The 20129-nt window shown below is 38.2% G+C and overlaps 1 protein-coding gene across 1 annotated transcript in view; it reads left to right on the top strand.

Annotated features, from left to right (window-relative positions):
- Window positions 1–20129, top strand: part of LOC124278486 (switch-associated protein 70-like) — a 54892-nt gene that overhangs the window by 21514 nt on the left and 13249 nt on the right. Inside the window, exons 2-3 of the mRNA XM_046714190.1 lie at window positions 3623–4222; window positions 8431–8577. Coding sequence (XP_046570146.1) covers window positions 3623–4222; window positions 8431–8577 — 747 coding nt within the window. The remainder of the gene's footprint in view (window positions 1–3622; window positions 4223–8430; window positions 8578–20129) is intronic.

Below are 20129 nucleotides of genomic sequence, written 5' to 3'. Positions count from 1 at the left end.
TTTCCCATCATTTGTTTGCAGATGACACTCAACTTCAGAAAAACTCAACTCCCAAGGACTTTCACACTGGTCTTCATAAAATAACAGACTGTACTAAAGATGTTAAGTCATGGATGACAAACAACTTGCTAAAGTTAAATGATGACAAAACTGAGGTGATGGTTATTGGATCCAGGCAAATGCAAAAAACAAATTACCACCAAAACTGTTCTGGTAGCAGATGCAGAGATACAAGCTGTCGACTCTGTTAAAGACCTTGGAGTTACACTTGACTCACACCTGGCGATGGACACTCATGTAAATCAACTCTGCAGAATATGCTTCTTTCATCTACGAGCCATTGGCAGAATACGCCATCTCATCAGTCGTGATGCAGCTCACGGTCTGGTCCAGGGACTTGTTATATCAAGAATTGATTACTGCAATAGCCTCCTTTTTGGTATTTCTCAGAAGCTGCTATCAAAATTGCAAAATGTCCAAAATACAGCCTCCCGAATCATAAGCAGAACTTCAAAGCTCACACATAACACCTGTCATGAAAAACCTCCACTGGCTGCCTGTTAAATCAAGAATTGACTTTAAAATATTGTGTTTTGTCTACAAATGCCTCAATGGCATAGGCCCAGAATACCTGAAGGAACTCCTTACCCCGTACACTCCAGAAAGACAGCTCCGTTCTCAGAATCTGAACCTACTCTCTGTGCCTCGGTTCAAACTGCAAACTTTTGGAAGGAAATCCTTTGTCTGCTCTGCCCCTCTACTCTGGAACTCTCTCCCTATCACCATTAAATCAGCAGTTGACTTTTATTCCTTCAAACGACTTCTCAAGACTCACCTGTTTTCACTGCATTATGACTAGCAACTAGTCCCTTATTGTATATATGTATTATTATCCACTCACTTTGTTAGCGCTTTGAGCATGGGCCTTGTGCATGGAAAAGGCGCATTATAAGTTCACATTTATTATTATTATATATGATATCCTAGGGCTAGGATCCTTTCGAGAATAGGGGCCATGGGCTAGAATTGATCTTCAGCATATCTGAAATAAATCGAGGATCGAACCCGTGACCTTCCGCTCTCCGGGCGGAGGCTCTAACCACTACACCAAGGAGACGGTCTACAGTGATTGGTACTATGGTGGGTTGGTTGTCTTGCTCACCGCATTCAACAATATTCAAGCTATATGGTAGCAGTTTGTAAATAATAGAGTCTGGACCAGACAATCCAGTGATCAACATCATGAGCATCGATCTACGCAACTGGGATACGACATGCGTCAACCAAGTCAGCGAGCCTGACCACCCGAACCCGTCAGTCGCCTCTTACGACAAGCATGGGTTGCTGAAGAACAATTCTAACTAAGATCTTCATGGGTCGGGACATAGAAACATACGTGACAGAACTTCGGGGCACTGTGCAGATTCTGCAGTTATAGGCCAGTCAGAAATTTTTTCTTTCTTTGTGGTTTTATGTCACAATCAGCAATATTCCAGTGTATCAGTCAAAGCCATTGATTATATATCCGGGTGAGCCATGATGCTGTGATCCTGTTTTTTCTTGTTGTTGTACTTTTATTGCTTTAAAGGTCATACCCAGAGATATGTATTTTTTTCAATTTTATGTTCCCCAGTCTCCTGAAATATGTTTGAAAACAATTAGATAATCATTTGATTGTCTGGATGTTTTTTTTAGGACAAGTGGAAAATGTCAAGCTTTAATATATATATCATGAATATAATATCTTGTTTTAGTTCTGGAAGGAGAAGTGTTTTTGTCTTCAACCTTTTTTGTATTTTGTGAATACTGGAATGGAGACATTTTGTTTGTATGCACAGACATAAATACTGTATGTCCTCCAATAAAGTGCAAGGGGTAAAACAGCGGTTTAAGAAATAAGTACCAGGCTTTTAATAAGCACCGGGTACATTCTTTATGAATGTATTCTCCCTTGATCCAAAAATAGATTTATTAAATTAAGGAATGGTCCCTAACTTTGACATAACGCTCACTAACAATTAATTTCACCCAATAAGCACAATATAAGCACCGGGCCTCTTAAAAGTGACAGGTCTGGAAGTCCATTTAAAAATAAGTGCCTGGGCACTTATTGGAGGAAATATGGTAGATATATAGGCTGAAATATTCTTCTGTGCCTTTGTTCTGATTCACAACACCGTAATGTCGCTCATATTAATAATAGAGAAGTTGTATGTCCTTATAACTCTCCCTGTTGTTCATCACACCAACTTCTAAATGCCACTCAAAGAAGTTGTCCTGATGCAGTTGTTAATATTGAATTATGAATATGCTTTAAAACTGCTCACAGCTACACAGCTCAGTGTTGGAGATACAGTTTGTGGGTTGGTATTCAGATGAAGGTAACTGACAGTAGATGAGAGATTACACATTATACTTTGCCAGGGGCGTTATATACACACAATAGAGATTGTTTGCAGTCGTTACGTACAGGCCTTGATGTTACTGTCGGGATCATTATTTTCAACAGTGGTTACGAAAATACAGAGGATTTGCAACAATAATTTGCTTTGATCACAAATTATAAGAGACTGCTTTAGTCCAATGGATAGAGAACCTGCCTTGAAAGTGCAAGTGGGTGGCTTGAGATCTATACTTAGCTATGTCGTAAAAGACTTTGAAAAATTTTGGCATTTAGCAGATAAAAAAAGACTTTGAAAAATTTTGGCATTTAGCAGATAAAAATGAATGCAATAGCTTTAGGTGTTTTTTAGCTTCTTTTAAGAAGTAAAATCCTTGATAATCTTGGATATTTACAGATAAAAATATACTTTGGAATTTTGGGTTAGAATTTGTCCCTTGCAATCTCTGCTGGTAGTAACAGGTGACAAAATGGACAGAAGGTCTGTGAGTTGGTTGATAATGTGTCTTCATGCCATGATACAGTGGGTCAATCACTGGATTATCTGGCCCAAACTTGATTATATGCAGATGGCTGTCATACGGCTGGAATCTTACTGAGTGACACATGTGCAGGCACGTACAGAGGCTTACACACGCATGCACGCGCGCACCAAAAAGTGAAAACATCATCTACCCCATAAGCCTGATGATGCTCTGAGCTTTTATCTTAGTAAACAAGAGAATTGTGTCATCAGTAAGTTTGGATTGACAAGGTTATATAGTACTCAAAAGGAGTTAAAGGACATACATGACTAAAGTGGTTAAAAACAGTGTTTGCCATGTCGTAGAAAAGCTACTTATTTGACGCACAAATTACCTTAAATACGCAGTGAATTTAGAAGCTTGCATCATTGTTGACACAATGCTACTAGGCCCTGGGTTCAGATAATCTAAACTTCTAAAACTAAATGTTTGCTAGTTAACCGCTCAGTGCTGATTAAATACCTGACCTGCCTTACCTGTTCCAAACTGAAGTTGACTCCCCAGTACATGTCCATGACCCTTCTCTTATGACACCAGGGAGTCATGATGACTCCTAATTTTTAAGCCCAGGGCAAACACTGTTAAAATACTTATTTCTTGTGTCTGTCGGTAATTTGTCGTGGCTCTAAACTTTTGTGTAGTATGTTTATGAATCAAAAAGCTTGACTGATTTATCAATTATTCTTTGTTTTTACAGGTGTTTACGAACAATATTGGGCATGTGTTTGATCTGGAGAAGGCAGAGGAACTGCTGGACGACATAGAATACTCAACACCATGGCAGGCCTTGAACTTCACCCAGTTCTACGAGGTCATCGAAAACAACTTGTTGTTTCAACTCAACGGCAACCTCAGCAGCAGCTCCACATCTCACATCTTGGAGCAAATAGACAATATTTGCTGGATGCTATGTGAAACAAAATACTTGAAAAAACCCAACAATGACACTGGGCAGGTGCAGAAGATGTACGACAAGGAAATATTCAAGTTGGTCAAGGTGTTTAATTTCTGTGTGGAAGTGAGTGAGGATGATGGTAAGGTTATTTTCCCGCTGACAATTGACGTGGAAGAGGCACAGCATGTGTGCTGTATCATGTCCCGGGGCCTGGGGCTCTGTCCCGACCGCAAGCGGGAGTTTTCCAGGAAGGGAGATAATCCACAGCTAGGTGATCAGTTGGTGGATTTTCCTGCTTTTCTTGACGGACTAGAGGCTTGTTTTCATGATCTGAGTGCGATGGACCTTTCTCAAGGGATACACGAAGTGCATGACATGATTATTGGAGATACACTGAAGAAGGTATGCACTCTATTTTCTGTTTGCTTTTGTGGATTTTTTAACAGATAAATACTTGTGATGGGGTAGCCTAGTGGTTAAAGCGTTAAGTTTTCACGACGAAGACCCGGGTTTCGATTCTCCATATGGTTAACAATGTGTGAAGCAATTTATGATCCCCCTGCTGTAATATTGCTGGAATATTGCTAAAAGTGGCATAAAACTAAACTCACTCACTCACTTGTAGGTCGGAGAAAGCAACAATTCAGTTTTCTTTTTCAGTTTTTTCCTACACTGCATCAAGGGTGGTATAAAACAGAATATAAATTGTCATATTAAAGCCCTTAACACAGGTGTTACTTTATGCTGTACAGATCAGGGGAATTATGTCATGTAACTGTACATCCTTTAAAGAGCAACAAAAACAAACTGCATTTCATCTCCTCCAATGTTTCATCTATGTCATCTTCAGTATTATCAGCTGTATCATAAGTCACAACTTACCGGTATAAAATATAGATCAAAAGATCAAAAGATCAAAAATCATCAGCTGATCATCACATATTCTGATTGATCACAACCTCAAACTATTCAGTAACTCTCAGAAAAGGGACACAAGTGATGTTCACAACTATAGATAAATGGCCTGTCTGGTAGCAGTCTCTTTGAGGGCTTTTTATGTCAATTCCTGGGTAATTGCTCATAATGAAAATTGCTCATAATAAAGACCCCCAACTTGTTAAAAATGTCTGTGTCTCATTTCCAATATGTTCACCATTTTCTGGCGATATTTTAAATATGATTGTCATTTGACCTGTGCACTTTAGACATACTGAAAGCTTAATTCTCTTTCCTTTGAAATGTTTGTTCATCTGTAATGAAATTTGGAATATGTGTTGTTTGTAGTTTTTCCGTTTACATGATATATGTTTAGGTTTTCACAATATTTTAATTTGTTTACATATATTAAACCTGTATACTTTGACTATGTTCCCTACCTTCTGTCAAAGTGCTGGCACTATATACTAAATAGTCTTTGAACATGTTTTGAAGGCAGAGGACACATTAAGCTAATGCATCAAACTCTTTATGACAAAAGTGACACCCCATTTTGTTCTGGTTGTTTGAATTCCTTTTTCAATGACCACCTTCATGTATGTATATGTTCCCTACCTTCTGTAGTGCTTAGTAAGCTACCACCGAGAGCTGAAGGTCCATGGTGTAGTGCTAGTTAGAAAAGCGCAGCCTGGAGAGCTGAAGGTCGCGGGTTCGATCCCCAGCCGCATCATACCAAAAGACGTTAAAATATGGTACTTGTTGGTCCCTGCCTGGCGCTTGGCATTACTAGGTACAACAAGGACTGGTCGGCTCGAGTCAGTATAATGTGTCTGAGTGGGGTATTCATGCTTCACTGTGGCATGGCATCTGATTGAGCTAGCACTATAAAACCAGCTTAAGTCTGGGCTAGTACAAGCAGCCACACATACACACACATGCGTCGTCATATGAGCAAAATATTCTTAAGTGGGATGTTAAAACCCATTTTACCTCACCTCACCCTTTTTCAATATATCCGCATTGCTGGTCATAAAAAAACAACATATTTCCTAGACGTTCTAGTAATTTTCATTCAGAATTATCCAGATTTAGTATGTGATTTGTCTTGAACTTCAACACTGCTCATCTTCTATGGTCTGTTTTTGCAATAATTTAAATTTTGATCTCAATCTGACCTTGACCTTTGACCATATTGAAAGTTAAAACTTTTTATGGCCCTTACTCAAATTTTTTTATTCAAAACATAATGGAATCTGGCATTTGGTGAGTTAGGAGTTTGACTCACGTATATACATTCCATGTTTCACAGTGTTTTATATTTTGACCTTTCCTTGACCTTTTCACTTTGATCATGCTCCTATACTCTTCCAAAAGTCACATAATGGCACTGTTAAACTAATCACAGCAGAAACCAAAGGAAGATGCTTATTTCCACAATGATGCCATCTGAATTTATTCATGATTGAATCTGATTTTCAATATGGTTGCCTTGAGTCAAGTCTCCCCATATACTTTAGGAACTTGGTTGACAGAGACAGGGCATATTGAGGGAATATAACCCATAAGACCGATACAGGGTTCTTTCACACCGTCGCAAAAAATAAACAAAAACTAATTGCAGTGCAGACTTCTTTATTGTAAAATGATTGAAATCAGCAGGAAAAAATAACATTACATATTGGTCACCAAATGCCATATGCCGTAGGAAAAACACGTGCATACAGACATAAAACCAGCAACAAACTGGGAGCACTGCTGCGGATCTGCTAAAAGTGCCAGAATGTGTGTATGCAAAATCTCCAGCTTGACTAATAAACACTTTCACCGTCAAGGCTACCCTACCATCTTCTTGTTGACATGTACATTGATATGTAAGTTCAGTAATCTTGAAAATGATGATAAACCCACTTCCTTGTGTGCAGTCATCGCACAGATAACATCCTTACCTTGTCAGCTTGCTGACGGGGTTAACCTCTTTGGTCTTTGGACTTGGAAATGTTATGGCTGCTTCATTGGCATCCAACGTTGGGCTGAGGATGTTCATATGAAATTTGAGCAACATAAGTCACAGTACCCTGCTATGTGGCTTGGGATGTACCTCCAGTTGACAGGGGAGTATGTAGCAATGCGTAGAGTCATCCCACAGATGACATCCTAAAATACCATGCCAGCTTGCTGAAGTGGATAACCTCTTTGGTCATGTGGACAAGGCATGCGACTTCAGATCAGGACTGGTTCGAATCCCAACATGGGACTCGGAAATTTTATTGCCGCTACATTGGCGCCACTTGAACCTAACATCTGATCATGAAGTTGAAACAGTTTATTAAAAATCACTTCATGATTTGTTATCATTGTGATCATATCAGATAAGGTGTTATAACAAGTAAACAAATCCTTGGCCAATTTGTAAGGGTGGCTTGCATGTCACTGATAACACATGAAAGATAAAGTGGTATCAATTCCATTCTGCATAGTGTCATCCATGACTGATTATCCTTGACACCTGAGTCACATTTGCAAAGATAAAACATTTAACATTATAGTCCGTTTGGCTCAAAAGCGGACCGATGAATTGCAATCTAACTCGAAAACTAATTAACAAAAAATACTCAATGAAACACTGATCATAATCAAAACGTCCAACCAACTCTGTGAGGGTTTTGCAGAATTTATGTCCTAGAAATAAAAAAGTTGTTTAACAAACTATCATTAAAATATTGACACAGTTCACTATTTGTTACGAGAGAGGAGTGCACAGAAAGGGACAGCCAGGTGTGCGAGAAAGAATGGAGACGGCACAGCACAGGTTAATGAATCAATAACTTTGTCGGCACTTGTGCACATGCTTCTCAATCACCAGGCTGTCCCTTTCTCTGCACTCTTCCCTCGTAACAAATAGTGAACTGTGTCAAAATTTTAATGATAGTTTGTTAAACAACTTTTTGAATCTTAGGAAAAAAATTCTGCAAACAAATCACAGAGTTGGTCTGATGTTTTGATTATGATCAGTGTTTCATTGAGTATTATATATTTATTAGTTTTCGAGTTAGATTGCAGTTCATCGGTCCGCTTTTGAGCCAAATGGACTATACATGTATAAACAAACGTCATACCTAAACTGGAAAATCATGATTATGATATGTTTTATTGAAAATTGTATCTATTTTGTTTCCATTTCAACAACTGTGTTTGCTTTTTTAATACACTGCAAAATTGTGAACCGATAAAATTAGTTAGATAAAACTACATTGGATATTTAAGTGTGCAGCTGCCAAGGCAGTCATTTCCAATATTCCAGTTCCATTCATGTTTTATGTAAACCTTATCTTTGTCTTTCAATTGTGAAGGTTAATGTTATTGATATGGTATTTGCTTCAAAATTATTCATGTAACTCAAATCAGTTTATGATATCTTTGTTTGAGGGCGGTGGGGTAGCCTTGTGGTTAAAGTGTTCGCTTTTTATGCTGAAGACCCGGGTTCGATTCCCCACATGGGTACAATGTGTGAAGCCTATTTCTGGTGTGATATTACTGGAATATTGTGAAACTGGCGTAAAACTGCACTCACTCTCCCCCTCGCAAGCTTGCTTGCTCACCCGGCCGCCCACCCACTTTCTCACTCGCTTTGTTTTCAAGTGTGGTTCTTGTAGTCTACTGGATTATTTTGGCAGGGTCACATGGGCAAATTTGGCAACCGACTGACCAGTTGGAAGGAGCGATGGTTTGTGCTGACGGCCCAGGAGTTGAGGTACTTCACGGGGTGTGACGAAAGGGAACTGAAAGGAGCGATAGATGTCACCAAGACCTGTAAGGTGGAGGTAAGGACAGACATTTTGTCAGATGCTTCATTTGTATACATGGTATGGGCCACAAATACTGTAGAATACTAATGTTTGAGAGAACATGAAAATAACATGAATCTGTGGAATGCGAAACCAAGTTTTTATTCACACAGTGTGAAAATGCTGAATGATTTAATGCAAGGTATGGTTTGAATAGCTTTTGTGCATTTCTGTGAGGTTGATATTGTGTGAATTTGATATTTGTGGCTGCAGTAGAGATAAGTCCTTGAAATCTTTGAGACGTATTAAAAGAATGTGAATTCATGACAATTTTTATAGATAACAACTTTTTAATTCTTTATCATGACATTTCAGAGATAATTCTTGCCCCTTCATTACAGTAGACTTGCTTTTTGTTCTTTGACTTGAGTTTTGCATGGTGCAGAATTCCTGCAGTTTGAATTTTGACAAAATTGTGATAGGTCTTGGTCAACACTACATAAAGGTTGGCATTTGATCGTGAAGTTTGTGAATATTTTACAGTCATGATCACTGCAAAAAATTCCAGTTAAGCATATTCAATTACATTTCTACAATCTCTTTCGAAAACAATTAAATCAGAATTGTTTCTGCTTTAAAAACCTGATTTTGAACTTTATTCATTTCATATTAATATGCTTCTTTATCATAGAAGAGCTCTTTCTATGGCTGCATGTACTGCATTCAGCTGTGTTGCTAAGTATTTTCCCAGCAGTAAATCCGACCAAAAAAAGAAAGTTTGAAACCTGTTGTATTTTTGGAAACCATGAACAAACAAAGGTGCAAGTGAGTCAAAATGACAGAATGCTTAAAATTCCACTAGACATCTATCAACTTCACTGAACATTGAGTGAAAACCTGAATTAACATTGTGATACAGTAGCACACCGAGGTTAAGGGTCCGGCATTTGCTATTCTGGAGGAGAGGGATGTGATGGGGGTGGATTGTGTGTTGAGCTTGAATTTTTCAGCCACAGCTTCAAATGCTGATTTGTGTTCAATTACAACTCACAGAGAGCCAAAATAACTTTCCTATATAAAACCTCTTGCATTAATGTACTTTTTGTTAATTACAAGCTTGCTTTTATAATAGTTTGCAGCAGGAATTAACTGGGACTATTTAAATTTTTTTCAATCCCAGCCAAACATAGCCCCAGCTCCAGTCCCAGCCCCAGCCCCAGCCCCAGATGTCAGATCCTATCCCCATCCCCAGCCCCAGATGTCAGATCCCAGCCCCAGCCCAAGCCCCAGATCCCTAACCCCAGCCCCAGCCCCTAACCCAGATCCCAGCCCAACCTAACGAATAAAAAGGTCAGACCCTAGAGTTGGAGGTGGCCACCTTGAAATGCACATGAATTGTTTGCAGAAATTATTTGTTTGACAGTATTATGACTAACCAAAACTTGTAGGTTATAAATGATGTTTCAAATGCTATGTGAAGATCATTTTGTTTTCTTGTTTTGTGTTTTGCATGTTCAGCTCATTTGAACTGACGGTTCATGTGAGCAATTGTTTAGGCATGTTGTCTGGCAAACTGCAAACATGTATTTCATGTGTTTCATGTCGCCATGATCTTAAGCTGGGTCAGTTGGTTGATTTTCTTTGGTGTTTGAGAATTTTAAATACAGCAATACTGCAAAATCGGTCAGAGATAAATCCATTTCCCAAACATTTTTCTTTACTTATAAACACTGCAATCTCTGTACTTCTACACAAGAGACATAATTCCAAATTATCAAACTGGATTTTCCAGTTCATGGATCTCTTGGTTATCTGGTTTGTTTTACAACGTCACTTTGCAGGTGTACTGACGTGGAGGGACAGGCAAAAACTATTTCCAATTGTAGGAATATTTGTGAATGGCGGCTGCCACCGATAGGGCTGGACATGTTTACCTATTTCAAGAAGACATGGAAGTCATCACTGATTTTTAGTGATCCATTCATATAATTTTCACAGCTACTTTTCCCTTTACATCAAACAGAATTTGTTTCTGAGGATAGTGGAGACTGGGTATTGTTTTGCACTGAAAATATTGTGAAATTTGCCGATTTTGAACCCATAACTCAGATTGCATTGCAAACAAAAACAACTGAGAACAACAAAGAAAAGCAGCAGAGATCATCGAAATAGATTGAATCATCATACTGTCACAAATTTAGACATTTTGGTTATTAAATGGTTTCTTAACTCTTTATTATATGATATTGTATTGAAAAAGGAGATGTAAAGGAAGAAGAAAGTTAATTCCCTGCACTCACTTTTTTCACTTAACCTCTAACTACAGCCATCCTCTCAGCACTGGAAGGAAGTAGCTGAATGAGCTTGTTGGTGGACAAAACATCTTTTGTCTGTCGGGCAATGAGAGACAGAAAGAAAAATACTGTTGCTCTGCATTAGTGGTGAATCAAACCAGGGTCTTCGCCGTGATGAACGAAGGCTTTAACCACTATAGTCTGTTTGCAGTGAAAACGTACTGATGAATTTCAATTTAAACAAAAAAGTAAATCGGATAAAGTGGAATTACGATGCCGAATCCTCATAATTTTACGTCACGATATGGCTGAAATATTGCCGATGTGACGTTAAATAATAAAATAATAACTCACTCATAATTTTACCTTGCCAAATGAACATTAAAATCTCAGAATTTTATTCAACTTAGGATAAAAGTTGTTTACCAAACTATCATAGTTTCAAATCGGTATTATTGGTTTGTATTACAAGGGGGTATGCACATCAAATGAAACACCGAGAACAAGTAGAGTTGGTCTAAGTTAACGCTCATCACGAACCGCACATGCATTTGTTTCACTGTTCCAACTACTGCTCTTACCCCTTTGTAATACAAACCAATAATAGCTATTTGAATGTATGATCATTTAGTTAACAACTTTTATCCTAAGAAGAGGGGCGGTGGGGTAACCTAGTGGTTAAAGCGTTGGCTCGTCACGCCGAAGACCCGGGTTCGATTCCCCACATGGGCACAATGTGTTAAGCCCATTTCTGGTGTCCCCCGCCGTGATATTGCTGGAATATTGCTAAAAGCGGCGTAAAACTAAACTCAGTCAGTCAGTCAGTCCTAAGAAGAATAAAATTCTGAGATTTAAATGTTCAATTGGCAAGGTAAAATTGTGAGTATTCGCAATATTAATTTCACTTTATTTGATTTACTTTTTGGTTTAAAGTGAAATTCATCGGTATGTTTTCACTGCAAACAGACTATAGGCTACCCCACCACCCCATAACCTAAGATGAACATCAGAGCTAAAACCAATCTTGTAAGGTGTACCTTTGAACCTTTGTTGTCTATTATTTGTATCAAAGTTTTTGTTGAAGGATATGTAGTGGTATATTAAACCACATAATAACATTAATATTGACTGACAATAATGCTTAGAGCCATGTTCGGACAATAGTCTCAATGGTGTGGCAGTATGGCCAATGATCCCTTATATCCTTATGTGTAAGACTGGGTTCTTGTATCAAGAATAGAGGGGTGTGAAGGAGGTCACCTCATGCCTTTGTGAAAGATCTGATGTTATTATATATACTAGAGTTGCAACAAACACACTAATAGGCTAATATGATAAGTTTTACGATTATGTATGGTAATGTACACAAATATTTATTGATGAATACTTTATGGTTCATATCTAGATGAATACTTTATGGTTCATATCTAGATGAATATTTAATGGTTCTTATCATTAAAAAACTGGTCATGTAATTGCTTCAGTTGAAACATTTAAATAATATTTTCTATTGCTAAAAGTGACGCCTATAGCTTAAGGGCCCATTTAAAGATAACACAAGTTAAGCTAAGGACTGCATGGCTTGGATATATTCTGTTTGGCATATCAGACTTTGATAAACAACAAACTAGTTCCAAGTCAAAAAACACCCTTAAACAAACATACAGTCATCCCTCGCAATAATGCATGGAGTCAAAAGGCGCATAGACATTAATAACACCATCAAATAACACATGGTTGGATGTGAGTGATTGAGTTTAGTATTATGCCGCATTCAGCAATATTCCAGCTATATGGTCTGTAAATAATCGAGTCTGGACCAGACAATCCAGTGATCAACAGCATGAGTATCGATCTGTGCCATGTGCCAACCAAGTCAGCGAGCCTGACCACCCGATCCCGTTAGTTGCCTCTTACGACAAGCATGTGTTACTGAAGATCAATATTCTAACCGGATCTTCATGGTCACATAACACATGGTCACATAACACATGGTCACATAACGCATGGACAAGTGACTCATGGACATTAGAATATATTGTTTCAAAATTTGATATTCAGAGATTTACAAAACAGTGAGGTTTTCATGAAAGCTATTGATATATGCAGACATCTTCCTAGTGATGAAAGCATTCATAAAATGAAAAAACCCAACCCAAACAATTGCAATGATTTTTATAACAGGTCTTGTTTGTATAATTTCTGCAAGGTAGAAATTTGCTCAATAATCACTACCAAACAAAACCATTATTGTCTATAGGTCAACATGGTGTATGTCAATCAATTAATTAAATATCTCCATATAGCGCAAAGTTTATGGTTTCTGATTAAAACTTTCCAAACCTAGTAAACATAATGTTTTGGAATATCATGAGGCTGAGCTTATGATAATATGTTTCAAAGACAACAGCGTAAAGACAAACATCGTTGAGGAAACCAAAGCAATTGCCGATTGTAACTGTGTTGTCTCCAAGTAGTGTTGCAATGGCAACTGTAATGTTATGTAATACATTGATAACACAGCCAAGTGTGCATTGTTTGGTTATTGATTAGGTGCATGCAGTTTCTCAAGTATATATGTGCGATCTGGTGTCGTGTGTCTGTATTGATTACCCTTGCCGACACAGTGGAGGTTAATGTTTCATTGCAGCTATCTTGTGAAGATGGAATTGACACATACTGTTCCCTGGTTAACACATACTGTGATCAAATTGACACATACTGTCCCCTGGTTAACTCATACTGTGATTAACTGACCATACTGTGATCAAACTGACATATACTGTGATCAAACTGACACATACTGTTCCCTGGTTAACTCATACTGTGATCAAACTGACACATACTGTCCCTGACTGACACATACCTGTGATCAAACTGACTTATACTGTGATCAAACTGACACATTCTGTCCCCTCGATCAAAATGACACATACTGTGATCAAACTGACACATACTGTCCCCTGACTGACACTCACATACTGTGATCAAATTGACACATACTGTGATCAAACTGACCCTGAATGACACATACTGTGATCAAACTGACATTCTGTCCCTGACTGACACATACTGATCCCTGGTTGATCAAACTGACACAGACTGTCCATACTGTGATCAAACTGACACATACTGTCCCCTGATTGACACATACTGTGATCAAACTGACACATACTCTCCCCTGACTGACACATACTGTGATCAAACTGACACATACTGTGACCTGACTGACACATACTGTGATCAAACTGACACATACTGTGATCAAACTGACACTGTCCCCTGATACTGTGATCAAACTCAACTGTCCCTTGACTGACACATATACTGATCAAACTGACACATACTGTGATCAAACTGACACATTCTGTCCCTGACTGACACATACTGTGATCAAACTGACACATACTGTCCCTTGACTGACTGCATACTGTGATCAAACTGACACATTCTGTCCCTGAATGACACATACTGTGATCAAACTGACACACACTGTGATCAAAGTGACACATTCTGTTCCTGAATGACACATACTGTGATCAAACTGACAAATACTGACCCCTGGTTAACTCTTACTGTGATCAAACAGGCACATACTGTCCCTTGTATGACACATACTGTGATCAAACTGACACACACAGTGATCAAAGTGACACATTCTGTTCCTGAATGACACATACTGTGATCAAACTGACAAATACTGTCCCCTGGTTAACTGACTGACTGATTGACTGAGTTTGGTTTTACGCCGCTTTTAGCACTATTCCAGCAACATCACGGCGGGGGACACCAGAAATGGGCCTGATTAACTCTTACTGTGAACAAACTGACACATACTGTCCCCCTGAATGACACATACTGTGATCAAACTGACACATACTGTGATCAAGCTGACACATACTGTCCCCTGAAAAGCTTTGAGGTGGCAAATTTGCTATTCAAAATACTATTTTGCTACCTGAAATAATAACACAGTAGCAACAACTTGCTACCTAAGGAAGGATAACAATATATGGATGAACAACTTCTTTATTGCTGTGAGAGCGACGTTCCGGTGTAGGTTCAAGTTATCACTTGCTTGATAACGGTGTTAGAACCAACCTACCTACAAATGATAACTTGCTTGATAACAACCTACACCGAAATGTCGCTCTCACAGCAATAAAGAAGTTGTTCATCCATATATTGTTGTCCTTCCTTACTGCTCCAACTTCTAAATGCCTCTCAAAGAAGTTAACTTGCTACCTAGTATTTTTTTACCGAAACTGCTTATGTTCACCAACTAGCCGTCATTTTCAAAGGATTGATCTCTACTTGTGCACTTTCACTCATGAACTGACCGATACTGGTATTTTAATTTTTTTAAATTGCCGAACGGAGCTTTTGTTGGTCACTCAAACATCGCAAAATGCACATAATTGCGACAGAGATCCAGTCAACTCAGCGCGCACTGCGCATAAGTATAACATTACTGCTTCCGATGTTTAATAATGGACATTCACTATTTCCTGAAGTGCAAGGGCTCGCGATAAAACGTTTCTGCTAGTGTAGTACTTAACACGATATGAACTGATTAAATGATGTAATTTATGTATGTGTTTTCGTTTCAAATGTTGAAATATCAAAACGAAAGTTCAATTTATTTCAAGACTAAAATTTTCAATTATCATATTATTCTTTGCAGTCAATATGAAAATTTGAATTATTCATGACTAAAAATTTTAATTATCGTATAGTTTGGTGGGTTTACAGACAATGTCAGTCACAGTCAAGATGATCAGACTATTTCCGACTTGATCGCTAAAGGTTATAAGGATAAAACAGCTCAGTTTGTTGTTGGAACTTATAATTTTAAAATGGAATCTTTCAAAATTCATTTTCAGTCTCTGCTTCATTCAGATTTTGTTAAAGCCAAACTAGCCAAACTATGTGTAGACATAAATAATGAAACAGAAATTTTAAAGGGCCTTAAACAAATGGAAAAATCCTCAGAAAAAAAAAAAAAATCCGTACTGCTTTTCACCTAGCTTTCTATGAAAGACCATTCACAGATTTTGGTCGATTGCTCAAGAGTTACAGGAATGTAATGGACTGGTAAATGGCGACTCTTACAGGAATGAGAAACAGTGTAGACATTTTATTGAGCAGATTGCTGGAATGTATCATAATGATTTGAAAACACATCTGTCCAGTTCAGATTTTCTCCCAATTTTGTGTGACTGTCAACGCGTAGATATGTCGACTGGGGAATTAGCTCATGTTTAAGATGAAGTGTACGTACAATACATTGACAAAACGAAGGAATACGTTGAGCTCAAACTTCTTTAGTTACATGACAAACAAATACACAAGACATAAATGAGGTGAGCGGAGTACCTGCTGAACCCCAGGGCGTTTCCTACGAGCGGCATTCTCCTGCTCGTGGTCGTCCCTACAGACAGTCGGAATACCGGACTTGTACTCCTTCACTGTCTAGATGTGACAGTACTAAGTATATATATACAGTTTTTAACAACAATGGACAGGCGATGACTCATCAATGGACAGATAGAAAAACATAGCACTTCCTTGACAGGTTGATGTGATGGCAGACACGGCCAAGGGGGATGACCAATTAAGGCTATAAATGTCATATACAATAATTAATGGGCTGACAAGTCAATGTACAATGAGGTAGTGATAAGGATGTACAGTAGTGATTAAGAATTCAGGTTAGCGTCATATATATATTACAATAAAGTCTCACATGTCTTGACAACATAGTTTTGGACTTTTGAAATATTGGGACGATGGCTGTCGTGAATTAGTCACTATAACATGACTCTAGTACAGACAGAAGTGAGGTTGAGAAGGAAATTGTGGATGTTAGGGTGATGTCTGATGGATATCCGGCATAGTGAACAGGTGGTGGTTGAGTGGAGAGAGGGCGAGGAGACCTAATACAGTTCCAGATGGCTAAAGACCGTGTAATGGGACTGGGAGGGAGGGATTAACAGCAATAGGGAATTGTGGTGGTCCGATTAATTGAAATAATCGAAGATTGGTCGCAGTGACTAAACGACCAAGCAATCGAACATGTTTTCTCATAATCGAACACGACCAATCTTGGAACACTTGTTTGCATTAACAATATTTTTCACTAGGTTGGTTTTGTCTGTGTCATTAAATTTACATTTCATAAGCACTACATGTACAAGCTCGTTCCAAGTCATGATTGAATTTATCTTAAAGAATCCAGGAAATATGTGTTCCTAACATACTAATCATCATTTAAATATGCAAAATTTGCAAAAAAACCCAAATTACTACATGTTTTTTCTTTATTTTTTGTGTGCATTAACAAAACTAACAGGAACATTTGATAAATGATGCTAACCAATTATTTTCGATGGTTGATCGGTTGTAATGGACCAATCATCAATTATTAGATTTTAACCAATTCCCAACACTAATAGGGAAGAATGCTGCTACCAGGTAAGGGATTTTGCTACCTATTTTTAAACCAGGTAGCAAGTACTTGCTACTTGCTAAAAAAGTTAATTTCGAACACTGCTGAATGATACATACTGTGATCAAACTGACACATACTGTGATCAAATTGACACATACTGTGATCAAACTGACACATACTGTCCCCTGACTGACATATACTGTGATCAAACTGAGACATACTGTGATCAAACTGACAAATACTATCCCCTGACCGAACCAACTGAAATATATTGTGATCAAACTGACACATTCTGTGATCAAACTGACACATACTTTGATCAAACCAACACATACTTTTATTAAACTGACACATAGTGTGACCAAACTGACATACTGTTAAGGGGACACCCTTCATAGCACATATTGTCCCATGAATGACACATACTGTCCCCTGACCGACACATACTGTCCCCTTAATAACACATACTGTCCCCAGAATGACACATACTGTACCCTGACCGACACATACTGTCACCAAATTTTAGCTCAACAGCTTCTGTTGTTTGGGGGCTGAAACATAGATAGTAATTCTCTCAAGTTGGACTTGAAGTAACAGTCAGAGGCCCAGATAAGCTGCGTATCCGGGTAAAATACGCATAGAAAATTTCCATTTACGCATTGGAAAATAATTGTTGCGTACCAATTACGCATTTAAAATGTCAGATACGCACAAAGTTTAAAACAAATGCGTACGGAATATATTTATAAAAATCGCTCGCGTAATGAAAAAGACATCGATTGCTATCAAGTTGTACTGTTAGTGAGTGAGTGAGTGAGTGAGTTAAGATTTAAAGTCACATCGGCAATATTTCAGCCATATATCGTGACTATGTACTGTTAGTATAGGACTAGTGTTGTACTGTCAGTACAGGATGAGTGATTATTTATGAAATCATTTCCATTATATTTAAGTTGGTTTTGATTAGGTATGACATAAGGCAGAACATACCTGCTGAGTAAACTTACTCAATGACAAAATACTTAGGTGAGTAAAATGACTGAAACACGTGAAATATGTGAAATACGCACATATTTGAAAGCAGTGGGTAACGGAAAATGAAATACCCACTCAAAATTCATAATACCCACTCCAAAAAAATACAGTGGGTACAGTACCCACATGAGCTAAATCTTATCTGGAGCTCTGAGATGACCATGGTCTACCATTGCTTTGTCTAAGATGGTCTGCCATGGCATACCATATGAAGAAATGTAGGTAACCATGCTTTAGCACGGAAAAACATCAGGTATCAGTCATAGCATTTGTTCTTACAAATTTGTGGACTTTTGGCGGGGTGGGGTGGTGGTGATGGGATTTGAATTTACCATCATCTGATAGCTCTTGTTTATAAACTTCTTATGAACTCAAGATTACGACTGACTGATTCAACAACTTGTATGTGAGCAATTTGATACAACTAACAAAACATACCCGGTAGTACAACACCAGACTTTGTCAACAAACTAACAAGTTGAACCTCTGGGGACCAGTCATTGTTGTTTGTTTGGAAGGATGATCTTACCATCATGTCTCCTATTCCTCATCATATTGACGCTTCTTCAGCATCCTCTTTATTATTAAGTGTTTGGGTGTGTTGCCATTGACGACAGTAACATGTTTCAGTTTTAGATTTCAAAGGCATTTGCAGTTTCGGTCCAGATCAATTGTTTTTTCCTCATATCTAATTTATGTTTGGGGTTAGTTTTATGGACAAAAATAAAACAGTAAACTACTGTAGTAAAGAAATCGAAGGGACTGATAATTTTAGCTTGTTATAACCGTAGTTGTTATTCACATTATAACGAAAAGACAAAAGAAACCCAGTTTGTTATATCCGTTATTTCAGTTTAAACCTGTTGGTTATTGATGTAGTGATCTATTAATGCTTAGTGTATGGCTATGTGACAATGGAATGGATTTTCAATTGTCTTTTGGGCTAATATTGTGACCATTTCTATAATATGATTTGAGGGATGGCTTCTCAACAAGATTAATGTTGAGAGTTGAGAGTTTTGAACAGATTTTTAGTTGCATTAGAATATGTAAGCTTAACAGGCACTCATCAATATTCCAGGTATATGACGGCTGTGTGTAAATAACTGAGTCTGTGATCAACAGCGTGATCTGCACAATTGAGATATGATGACATGTGTCAACCAAGTCAGCGTGCCTGTGCACCCGATCCCGTTATTCGCCACTCACGACAAGCATGGGGTACTGATGACAATTCAAACCCAGATCGTCACAGGTCAAGCCCAAAGTCATTCATGTTGATGGCCCGCCGTGATGTTGCTGGAATATTGCTAAAAGCGGCGTAAAACCAAACTCAGTCAGTCATGTTGATGGTTGCCATGGTGTAAAACCTATGAGTATGGTATGGTTCTGAGAGATCCAGACTCGTTGTTAGGGTGAATCTGTTATCTTGTAGATGAGCTGCTGTGATATTACTCCATTAAACATCTCTATTGGCGGAAACATCTTTAAGAATTAATAAGAATCTGCTAGTGACAGAGAATTCAATCATCCACTAAAACACATTAGGGAGGAAAGAAAATAGTGTTGAATTTTGTATGGATACATTGCAAAACGTCTGTGACAGAGAACTCAATCATTCACTGAAACACTTTCAGGAGTAAAGAAAACTAGTGTTGAAAATTGTATGGATGGATTACAAGACATCAGTGACATCAGGTGTTTATGAAATGGGTAAGCATGCCCTCCTCAACTGGTAGCGCCACCACTCACACAATTTGTGGAATAAAATTAGTTTGTTGTGGACGTCACACAGCACTCACACAAGT

The sequence above is a fragment of the Haliotis rubra genome, unplaced genomic scaffold (genome assembly GCF_003918875.1).
Source record: "Haliotis rubra isolate DU_JTF1 unplaced genomic scaffold, ASM391887v1 Scf238, whole genome shotgun sequence".
In the NCBI taxonomy this organism is placed as follows: Eukaryota; Metazoa; Mollusca; class Gastropoda; order Lepetellida; family Haliotidae; genus Haliotis; species Haliotis rubra.
This window is presented reverse-complemented; position numbering and strand designations above follow the sequence as displayed.